Source organism: Babylonia areolata, chromosome 19, assembly GCF_041734735.1.
Source record: "Babylonia areolata isolate BAREFJ2019XMU chromosome 19, ASM4173473v1, whole genome shotgun sequence".
Taxonomy (NCBI): domain Eukaryota; kingdom Metazoa; phylum Mollusca; class Gastropoda; order Neogastropoda; family Buccinidae; genus Babylonia; species Babylonia areolata.
The window spans coordinates 500863-512894 of NC_134894.1; the positions used below are offsets into that span (position 1 = coordinate 500863).

General features: G+C 50.3%; 2 protein-coding genes across 2 annotated transcripts in view; one reads left to right on the forward strand and one right to left on the reverse strand.

Annotated features, from left to right (window-relative positions):
• Window positions 1–4207: 4207 nt before the first annotated feature.
• On the forward strand, window positions 4208–6017 carry LOC143293347 (uncharacterized). Its single transcript, XM_076604125.1, has 3 exons — window positions 4208–4333; window positions 4365–5544; window positions 5630–6017. Exons 2-3 carry the CDS (start codon window positions 4970–4972, stop codon window positions 6012–6014), a joined length of 960 nt encoding a protein of 319 aa, XP_076460240.1. The 5' UTR covers window positions 4208–4333; window positions 4365–4969; the 3' UTR covers window positions 6015–6017.
• Window positions 6018–7504: 1487 nt separating this feature from the next.
• The window catches only part of LOC143293348 (uncharacterized), a 39568-nt gene continuing 35040 nt past the window's right edge, over window positions 7505–12032 (reverse strand). The window contains exon 7 of the mRNA XM_076604126.1: window positions 7505–9250. Within this exon, the coding sequence (XP_076460241.1) occupies window positions 7832–9250 (1419 nt within the window). The 3' untranslated portion in view covers window positions 7505–7831. The remainder of the gene's footprint in view (window positions 9251–12032) is intronic.

A 12032-nucleotide genomic window follows, 5' to 3' on the forward strand; every position in this document is an offset into this window, starting at 1 on the left:
CAGTTCATAATAGTGGCATCGACAGTTCATGACACTGACACGGTTCATAGCACTGTTTAATTGGGTTTAAAACAGTGACTGACATAATGGTGACACACTGACAGTTAATAGCGAATCACAAGGTTCATAAATTGACAGGCTATGAGTGACATTTACCAGGTTCATAATAGTGACACTGATAGGGTTCATAGCAGTGACATTCACAGGGATTTTGTACAGGGTAACTGACAAGGTTCACATACACACTACACCCCTATCCCGTGTCAGGGACATTACCGGCCTATGATAATGACACTGCTCATAATAGTGATATTCACAGTTAATAATGGTAACACTGACATGCTTCACAACAGCGACATGGTTCAGGACATGGTTGATGAGGTTCATGACACTGGTAGGTTAAAGACAGTGTCATTGATAGAGTTCATGACACTGACGTTGACAAGATTTGTGACAGCAAAAGGGTTCATGACAGGGACAGCTAATAATAGTAACACTGACATGGATCATTATATGGTTCATGACAGGTGGCATGGTTCATAACACTGACAAGGTTCTTGACATGGATCATGACATTAACTGGGTTCATGACACTGGCAGGGTTCTTGACATGGGTCATGACATTAACAGGGTTCATGACACTGACAGGGTTCTTGACATGGATTATGACATTAACCCTTTCGCTGCCAGGAAAATAAGATTTGAGCGAAATCTATTTGCCAGGGTTTTTTCACAAAAAATGGGTATAAATTTTCAAAAAATTCTGTGCTCTTTGCTATTGGTACATATTTTCTGAAAGGTAAATGAATAAAGAACACAAAACACATGATGTTTTCCCATTTCATGTATTTTTAGTGACATGCTGTTGTTTTGAAATCAGTGTGGGGTTTTTTGTCACATTTTCAGCTTGTTCATTACAAACATTAGTCAGGTAATTTGCACTAAAATATTTTTTTCTGGACAAATGGATATCTGCACACACAAAATCATACTAGAACGACCACAATGAAAAAAAAAAGAGATAGATACACAATGTATTGTGATTTTTTCAAGTAATAATATGGATGTGAGGCCACGCCCCCTCAGTCTCCACCCCCCTCCTCTTCACCCCTCTCACACAGTCACTTTATCCAGTTCTCATCAGACCGCATCGGCTGAGTGCCAAGAAAATTGCTCACACCGTGTCCTGCTAATAATTTGGTCACTTTATGTCGTCTGCTAAACATGTACAGCCCATATCACTCACTGATAGTCGTATCTTGGCCACTTTCTTGATTGCTTCCTTTATTTTCTATCAAATCGTTCCATAAATGTTCACCACTGTCTTCAAATTTACACTTCAATTCTTTCTGAGCATCAGCTAAAGAAAGCAATCTTGGTTGATTTAGTTCGCCACGATCGCATGTCTTGAGCACGGCGTCAGTCCGACAATTTGTTGAGCGAGCGAGGAGAGGAGCCAGGCAAACACTGCGGCCAGTAACCCAACCAAAACATTCAAATAAAGGACTGCCTCATGACGTAGATGGTGTTTCTAGCTATGAACAGAATCTAGAAAGATTCCCCAAGCTAAAGCTACCAGCATTTTTGTCAACGAACTAAATGCAAAGCAGGGAAAAGTCAGAATATTTCGATGACGAGTTATCTCGTCATTGTGGCAGCAAAGCGTGCATGCTTGCGATGATGAGTTATCTTGTCATATAGACAGCCTTGGGGTTAATGGGGTTCATGACACTGACAGGATTTACAATAGTGACAGGGTTCATGACAGCTACAGGGTTCATGACAGCGACAGGGTTCATGACACTGACAGGTTCACGACATTGACAGAGTTCACAACAGCAATACTGACATATTTATGATATTGACAGGGTTCACGTCGTTATTTTGATAGGTTCATGGCATTGACAGTGTTGATTGTATTGACCAGGTTCATGACAGTGATGTTGACAGGTTTATGGCATTGACAGGGTTTATTGTATTGACCAGGTTCATGACAGTGATGTTAACAGGTTCATGACATTGACATGGTTCATGTCAGTTTTATCGACTGGTCCACAGCATTGACAGGGTTTGTGACAGTCACTAACAGGTTCATAAATTGACAAGGTTCATGATGGTGAAACTGACAGGTTCATGACATTGGCAGAGTTCATGACAGTGAAACTGAGAGGTTCGTGGTATTGACAGGGTTCATGACAGTGACAGGATCCATGACACTGACAGTATCCATGACAGTAACACTGGCAGCTCCATGACACTGACAGCGCCATGACAATGACACTGACAGAACCATGACACTGACATGATACATGACAGTGACACTGACAGAACCATGACACTGACAGCTCCATGACAGTGACACCGACAGCGCCATGACACTGACAGTATCCATGACAGCGACACTGACAGCTCCATGACACTGACAGGATCCATGACAGTGACACTGACAGCACAATGACACTGACAGCACCATGATACAGACAGGGTTCATGACTGTGATGAAAAAGAGGCAGTCACACCACACCACACTGCACCCACACCACACCACACCACACTGCAGCCACACCACACCACACCACACACCACATCACACCACACCACACTGCACCCACACCACACCACACCACACTGCACCCACACCACACCGCACCACACCACACTGCACCCACACCACACTGCACCACACCCACACTACACCACACTGCACCCACACCACACTGCACCCACAATAAACCACACCACACTCATCCACACCACACCACACCACACCACACCCACACCACACCACACAACACCACACCACACCGCACCCACACCACACCACACCACACCGCACCCACACTAAACAACACCACACTGCACCCACACTACACCACACCACACCCACACTACACTGCACCCACACCACACCACACCACACCGCACCCACACTAAACAACACCACACTGCACCCACACTACACCACACCACACCCACACTACACTGCACCCACACCACACCACACCACACTATACCACACTGCACCCACACTACACCACACCACACCACACTGCACCCACACGACACCACGCCACACCACACCACACCACACTACAGTATACCACACCACACCACACTGCACCCACACCACACCGCACCACACCGCACCCACACTAAACCACACCACACTGCACCCACACAACACCACACCACACCACACTGCACCCACACCACACCACACCACACCCCCACTACACCACATCCACCACACCACACCCACACCACACCACACCCACACTACACTACACCACACCACACTGCACTCACATCACACCACACCACATCCACACTACACCACATCACACTGCACCCACACCACACGAAACCCACACTACACCACACCACACCACACCGCACCCACACCACACCACACCCACACCACACCGCACTCATCACACGGCACCACACCACATTACACCGTGCCACACCACACCACATCACACTGCAACATGCCACACCACATTACACCACGCCGCACCACATTACACCGCACCGCACCACACTACACCACACCACTAACACCACACCACACTGCAACCACACCACACCACACTACACCACATTACACCGTGACACACCACATGACACCGCGACACACCACACCACACCACACTGCACTGCACCCACACTACACCACACCACACTACACTGCACTACACCACACCACACTACACCACACCACACTACACTGCACTACATCCGCGCCACTCAACACCACACCACACCCACACCGCACCAATATTACACTGCACCACTTGATACCAACTCACATCAACACCACCACATGCGCACCAAGCCATGGGAATGCAATGGTTTGAAGCCAGAGCACTGATGACATCACTGTCAGGACCATCATCCTGTGGATGGGTCACACCTTGTCATCATCTGCTACTGTCCTGATCCCAGTCAGTCGGTCTGTCTTCTGCCACAAGCCACCTTCTCTTCTTCACTCAACACACATTTCTTCATGCTTCAAACAACAGTTTCTCTAACATTAATAAAAAAAATTATTAAAAAAAAAAAAGACTACTATGCTGACAGCTCATTAATAAGACGTGCATTAGGACACAGCACTTTCCATTATCAGTTCTTTCTATGTCTACACAGAGGCATCAGATATGAAATACAAACAACTTACTGTATGCAACCAAGTACTTGTACTAAGGAATCACTATTTCTTTGCTATAACAAAAACAATAAAACATTATGAGGTACAAATACACGTGAAAAGTTTGGGTGTATAGCATACACAAGTTCATCAACTTAAAAAAGTTTGTCAATAACAAAATACATAGTGTCATGTTGTGTTGGTGTGGTGAGGTGAGGTGTCATGTCGTGTAGCATGGCGTCGTGTGGTGAGGTGAGGTGTCATGTCGTGTAGCATGGCGTCGTGTGGTGAGGTGAGGTGTCATGTCGTGTAGCATGGCGTCGTGTGGTGAGGTGAGGTGTCATGTCGTGTAGCATGGCATCGTGTGGTGAGGTGAGGTGTCATGTCGTGTAGCATGGCGTCGTGTGGTGAGGTGAGGTGTCATGTCGTGTAGCATGGCGTCGTGTGGTGAGGTGAGGTGTCATGTCGTGTAGCATGGCGTCGTGTGGTGAGGTGAGGTGTCATGTCGTGTAGCATGGCGTCGTGTGGTGAGGTGAGGTGTCATGTCGTGTAGCATGGCGCCGTGTGGTCAGGTGAGGTGTCATGTCGTGTAGCATGGCGGCGTGTGGTGAGGTGAGGTGTCATGTCGTGTAGCATGGCGTCGTGTGGTGAGGTGAGGTGTCATGTCGTGTAGCATGGCGTCGTGTGGTGAGGTGAGGTGTCATGTCGTGTAGCATGGCGGCGTGTGGTGAGGTGAGGTGTCATGTCGTGTAGCATGGCGTCGTGTGGTGAGGTGAGGTGTCATGTCGTGTAGCATGGCGTCGTGTGGTGAGGTGAGGTGTCATGTCGTGTAGCATGGCGTCGTGTGGTGAGGGTCTGGTGTGGTGTGGGTGTCACGAGGTGTGGTGTGGGTGTCATGGGGTGTGGTATTGGTCTGGTGTGGTGTGGGTGTCACAAGGTGTGGTGTGGGTGTCATGGGGTGTGGTATTGGTCTGGTGTGGTGTGGGTGTCAAGAGGTGTGTTGTGGGTGTCATGGGGTGTGGTGTGGGTGTCACGAGGTGTGGTGTGGGTGTCGTGGGGTGTGGTGTGGGTGTCATGAGGTGTGGTGTGGGTGTCACGAGGTGTGGTGTGGGTGTCATGGGGTGTGGTATTGGTCTGGTGTGGTGTGGGTGTCACAAGGTGTGGTGTGGGTGTCATGGGGTGTGGTATTGGTCTGGTGTGGTGTGGGTGTCAAGAGGTGTGGTGTGGGTGTCATGGGGTGTGGTGTGGGTGTCACGAGGTGTGGTGTGGGTGTCGTGGGGTATGGTATTGGTCTGGTGTGGTGTGGGTGTCACGAGGTGTGGTGTGGGTGTCATGGGGTGTGGTGTGGGTGTCATGGGGTGTGGGGTGTGGTGTGGGTGTCATGAGGTGTGGTGTGGGTGTCACGAGGTGTGGTGTGGGTGTCATGGGGTGTGGTGTGGGTGTCATGGGGTGTGGTGTGGGTGTCATGGGGGTGTGGTGTAGGTGTCACGAGGTGTGGTGTGGGTGTCGTGGGGTGTGGTATTGGTCTGGTGTGGTGTGGGTGTCACAAGGTGTGGTGTGGGTGTCGTGGGGTGTGGTATTGGTCTGGTGTGGTGTGGGTGTCATGGGGTGTGGTGTGGGTGTCATGGGGTGTGGTGTAGGTGTCACGAGGTGTGGTGTGGGTGTCGTGGGGTGTGGTGTGGGTGTCATGGGGGTGTGGTGTAGGTGTCACGAGGTGTGGTGTGGGTGTCGTGGGGTGTGGTATTGGTCTGGTGTGGTGTGGGTGTCATGGGGTGTGGTGTGGGTGTCATGGGGTGTGGTGTGGGTGTCACAAGGTGTGGTGTGGGTGTCATGGGGTGTGGTGTGGGTGTCACGAGGTGTGGTGTAGGTGTCACGAGGTGTGGTGTGGGTGTCACGAGGTGTGGTGTGGGTGTCATGAGGTGTGGTGTGGGTGTCACGAGGTGTGGTGTAGGTGTCACGAGGTGTGGTGTGGGTGTCGTGGGGTGTGGCGTATGTTGTCCGGTGTGGTGTGGTGTATCACGGAATGTGGTGTGGGTGTGGTGTGGGTGTCACGGGGTGTGGTGTAGGTGTGATTTTGGTGTTGTGGGGTGTGGTGTGTATCACGAGGTGTGGTGTGGGTGTGGTGTGGGTGTCATAGGATGTGGTGGAGGTATGGTGTGGGTGTAATGGGGTGTGGTGCATCATGCGGTGTGGTGTAAGTGTCATGGGGGTGTGGTGTGTCATGGGGGTGTGGGCGTCACGGGGTGTGGTGTTGTGATGTTGTGTGGTGTGGTGTGTCGTGGGGCGTGGTGTGGTGTGTCATGGGGTGTAGTGTGATGGGGTGTGGTGTAGAGTGGTGTGTTGTGGTGGGGATGCAGTGTGGTGTGGTGTGGTGTGGGTGCCATGTGGTGTGGTGTGTCATGGGGTGTAGTGTGATGGGGTGTGGTGTAGAGTGGTGTGTTGTGGTGGGGATGCAGTGTGGTGTGGTGTGGTGTGGGTGCCATGTGGTGTGGTGTGTCATGGGGTGTTGTGTGATGGGGTGTGGTGTAGAGTGGTGTGTTGTGGTGGGGATGCAGTGTGGTGTGGTGTGGTGTGGGTGCCATGTGGTGTGGTGTGTCATGGGGTGTAGTGTGATGGGGTGTGGTGTAGAGTGGTGTGTTGTAGTGGGGATGCAGTGTGGTGTGGTGTGGTGTGGGTGCCATGTGGTGTGGTGTGTCATGGGGTGTTGTGTGATGTGGTGTGGTGTAGAGTGGTGTGTTGTGGTGGGGATGCAGTGTGGTGTGGTGTGGTGTGGGTGCCATGGGGTGTGGTGTGTCATGGGGTGTGGTGGTGTTGTGGTGTGGTTGTGTGGTGTGGCATGGTGTGGTGTGGTGTGGTGTGGTGTAGTGTGGTATGGTATGTTGATGTGGTTTGGTGTGGTGGTGTGGTGTGGTGTGGTATGGTGTGGTGAGGTGGTGTGGTGTGGTAGGTGGTTTGATGTGGTGTGGTGTGGTGTGGTGGTGGGGTGTGGTGGTGTGGTGTGGCATGGTGTGGTGTGGTGTGGTGGTGTGGTGTGGCATGGTGTGGTGGTGGGGTGTGGTTGTGTGGTGTGGCATGGTGTGGTGTGGGTGTGGTGTGTGGTGTGGTGTGGTGTGTGTGGCATGGTGAGGTGTGGTGGTGGTGTGGTGTGGTGTGGTGTGGTGTGGTGTGGCATGGTGTGGTGTGGTGGTGTAGTGTGGTGTGGTGTGGTGTGGTGGTGGTGTGTGGTGGTGTGGTGTGGCATGGTGTGGTGTTGTGGTGTGGTGTGGTGGTGTGGTGTGGCATGGTGTGGTGGTGGGGTGTGGTTGTGTGGTGTTGTGTGGCATGGTGAGGTGTGGTGTGGTGGTGTGGTGTGGTGTGGTGTGGTGTGGTGGTGTGGTGTGGTGTGGCATGGTGTGGTGGTGTGGTGTGGTGGTGTAGTGTGGTGTGGTGTGGTGGTGTGGTGTGGTGGTGTAGTGTGGTGTGGTGTGGTGTGGCATGGTGTGGTGGTGTGGCGTGGTGGTGTAGTGTGGTATGGTGTGGCATGGTGTGGCGTGGTGGTGTAGTGTGGTGTGGTGTGGCATGGTGTGGTGTGGTGGTGTGGCGTGGTGGTGTAGTGTGTTGTGGTGTGGTGTGGTGTGGCATGGTGTGGTGTGGTGGTGTGGCGTGGTGGTGTAGTGTAGTGTGGTGTGGTGTGGTGTGGTGTGGTCAGAACACTGGAGACAAGGAGTGGGGGGCGTCAGTGTCCTGGTGCAGAGAGTCCAGAGTTCCATTCTTGGCAGCGTCTTCAGGACCACCGTCCACCTTCTCACCTTCACTGTCACTCCCGGCCACACCCTGACCACACACGTTTTTGGGAACACCCCCCACACAGCTGGCTGGATCCAGCTTGATGCTAGCATGAGCGTCATGGCCAGCAGTGCCTACAGACTTTGTGGCTTTGGAGTCTCTGTTGGTGCTGGTTCGATCCTCAGTCAGCCCACTGTCCACTTTGGCCCGCCGCTTGTCGCCACTCCCTGGGCCTGCAGACCCTGCCCTGGCCTTCCCATCAGCCTTGGGAGACCCTGCCCTGGCCTTCCCATCAGCCTTGGGGGATCCCCCTCGCTTCAGCTGGGCAGCTGTTCCGCGTGTGGGAGAGTTCCTGGCTTTGGGCCTGTCTTTGGGGCAGGAGGAGGGGGTGGGCCCCTTGGTGTGGGAGCGGGTGGTGCGGGGGCTGTAGGTGAGGGTGGCCCCAGTGGCCACTGTGGCCGTGCTCTTCCGGCCAGCCGTCCCGCCCTCTGACGTCAGCAGGTTGTCCACAAAGGAAAAGTGATCCTTGCTGCTGCTGACTGCTGTGGACATGCCTGCCTTCCCTCCCCTGCACACCCTGGACTGCACTGACCCTGACACTGCCTTGCTGAGCACTGACCCTGACACTGCCTTGCTGTGCACTGACCCTGACACAACCTTGCTGTGCACTGACCCTGACACTGCCTTGCTGAGCACTGACCCTGACACTGCCTTGCTGAGCACTGACCCTGACACTGCCTTGCTGAGCACTGAGTGGGACAGGGGTTCAGTGGACTGGGGGGCAGCACAACCTGCACTCGGAGTGACGGTGGAGGTGACAATGGGGGTGAGGATGTGGTCACTGGGACACTGCTGGCTGCTGCCCTGGGGAGGTGTGTCTGTCCCCCCCACCTCCTCCTCCACATGACTGATGGTGTCCACCACAGACTGCAGCAGGGAGGGGGCAGTGGCGTCAGGGGGGGCACTGTCCAGTGAGCAGGCCGGGGCAGAGGGCAGAGGGCACAGGTCCACGGTCGGGGCCAGAGACAGCAGATCGTCCACGCTTGGCCTCTCCCCCTCCCCACTCTCCCCTCCACCTAGCTTGGGGTACACCCCCTTCTCCCCCCCTCTCTGCACCCCTGGTCTCCTCTCTCCCTCCTCCCTGTGGGACAGCTCTTCCCTCAGTCGTCCCTCCTCCCTGTGGGACAGCTCTTCCCTCAGTCGTCCCTCCTCCCTGTGGGACAGCTCTTCCCTCAGTCGTCCCTCCTCCCTGTGGGACAGCTCTTCCCTCAGTTGTACAACCTCCCTCTCCAGCTCTCCTGCCTGCCGCTCACTCTCTGACACCTGCTGACACAGCTCCTGCAACACACACACACACCACCACCACATCACACACACCACCACCACCACCACACCACACACACACACACCACCACCACCACCACACCACACACACACACACACCACACACACACACACACCACCACCACCACACCACACACACACACCACCACCACACCACACACACACCACCACCACACCACACACACACCACCACCACACCACACACACACCACCACCACACCACACACACACCACACACACACACAAACACACACCACACACACACACCACACCCACAAACACACATCACACACACACACCACACACACAAACACACACCACGCACACACACACACACACACACACACACACACACACACCACACATACAAACACACACCACACACACACACACACAAACACACACACCACACCACAATTTTGATGCAATAAAATGGCATCAATAATGTGTCCCATTTTTTACATGCAAAAGGTGGACATAAATTTTGCATATATAGATATGACATAAATTTTGCATATATAGAGAGATATCATCTTTTCAAGGCAGACTCTGTGTCATTAAATGAATACTGGTTTCTGATCTTTTGAGAGTGTTTGACATGAGCAAGCATCAGGATAAATATTTTTTTCTGTCAGTGTATGTGACTTTAAATTATGTTTCACAGTTGCAATCTTTTGTTTCTTAGAATGTCCTAAAGTTGTTGTTTTTTTTTGGTTTTAATTGTTTAATTGTTAAATTGAATTATTGAGAGGAATCAAACCTCACTGACACAAACTAAATACAACTTCTACATGATGTAATGTACCAAGATACACATCTCCCCCCACCCCTTTCTCTGAGAGGAAACAACCTAAAATCCCCAGTCCCATGGTTTCCACATAGTACCAAGGGGATTATTGGACCTTTCTGCAACATTTGACACAATAGACCATGACATTTTGATCAGAAGGTTACGTGCTACATTCAAATTTGGTGGTACTGCCTTGAAATGGATCCAGTCTTATTCATCAAGTCACACACAATCTGTCCCAGTGAACGGAAGCCAGACTGTTCCATCTGTACCGATATACGGTATACCACAAGGTTCTGTTCTGGGACCCATACTTTTCACAATGTATACGCATCATCTAAGTTTGTACTTTTCACAATGTACACACATCATCTAAGTTTGTGTCTCATTATCATCTGTTTGCTGATGATTCTCAACTACACTGATTCTGTAATTCCTTCTGAAATTCCAAGCTTGGAAAAAGTAACTAAATGGATGAAACAAATTAAACTAAAAATGATGACAAAACAGAACTTATGCTGACAGGCACAAAAAAATAAGCCAAAGCAGATGTATACAAAGTATATCACATGTTCTGGCTTCAAAATTCCTTTTTATAGTTCAGTTGGCAGTCTTGATTCATCTCACTACTCAGCGATCACCAGTCTGCTTACAGACCTGGGCACTGCACACAGACCGTTCTTCTATGTACTGAAAATGATCTGTTGAATTCTCTTGACGAAGACAAAATTTCTGTTCTTCTACTTTTGGACCTTTCTGCAGTCTCTGATATGATAGATCACAACATTCTGTCACGTTTGAATCAAACTTTGGAATTACAAGCACTGCCCTCAACTGGTTTCAATCTTATCTCTCTGACAGAAAGCAAATTGTCCTTGTAAACGGAAATAGATCTTCTCATTAATTTCGGCATTCCCCATGGCTCTGTGCCTTTCATACTCTACACCACTCCACTCATACCTTTCATTGACACTTATTCCATCCATCATGAAATGTATGTTGATGATACTCAACTTAAACATTCTGATTCCCCTCCAAATTATGATAATTTGAACATCTTATTCAAACTCTCCAAGACTGTGTCAAAGAAGTGAAAAATTGGATGACAGAAAGCAAACTGAAACTAAACGATGATAAGACTGAAGCCCTCAGACTCCTTCCCCCATCAGTACATGCCACTTCCCTGCCTTCCACTGTCGATCTCAGAAACTCTTCTATCTCATTCTCTGATCATGTCCATGACCTTGGCTGACCATGACCTGTCAAGCAGCCTACTTTGAACTCAAACGAATCAGCTCCATATGCCACTACCTCACACTCGACGCAACTGAAACATTAGTTAGTTCATGCATACTCTCTAGATTAGACTATTGCAACTCTCTTTTCATCAAGTTGTCCACAAACACTCCTCAGACCACTACAGCAGGTACAAAATTCTGCCGCCAAACTGATTTATAAAGCAAAACGATCCGCACACTGCACACCCCTTCTAAAAGAGTTGCACTGGTTACCCACAGAGCAAAGAATCCAATACAAAGCCACCTGTCTGCTACCATATCATATCTGGACACAAAGCTGATGAAGACAGTAACAAGGCAATGATACCCCTGCCTGTAGTAGTTCAGTCGACACAAACCATCAAATATGCCCACTATCAAGCTGGCTAATTCATTTTAATACAACCATCAAATATGCCCACTATCAAGCCACCTAATTCATTTTAACACAAACCATCAAATATGCCCAGTATCAAGCTGGCTAATTCATTTTAATACAACCATCAAATATGCCCACTATCAAGTTGCCTAATTCATTTTAATACGACCATCAAATATGCCCACTATCAAGCTGCCTAATTCATTTTAATACAACCATCAAATATGCCCAGTATCAAGCTGCCTAATTCATTTTAATACAACCATCAAATATACACAGTATCAAGCTGGCTAATTCATTTTAACACAAACCATCAAATATGCCCACTAT

Bases quoted from the DNA above. Each gene is read 5' to 3' on its own strand.
- LOC143293347 (XM_076604125.1), top strand. From the start codon at position 4,970: ATGTCGTGTAGCATGGCGTCGTGTGGTGAGGGTCTGGTGTGGTGTGGG. The intron at 5,545-5,629 runs GTGTCACGAGGT...GGTGTGGTGTAG, and splicing joins TGTCATGAGGTGTGGTGTGG to GTGTCACGAGGTGTGGTGTG.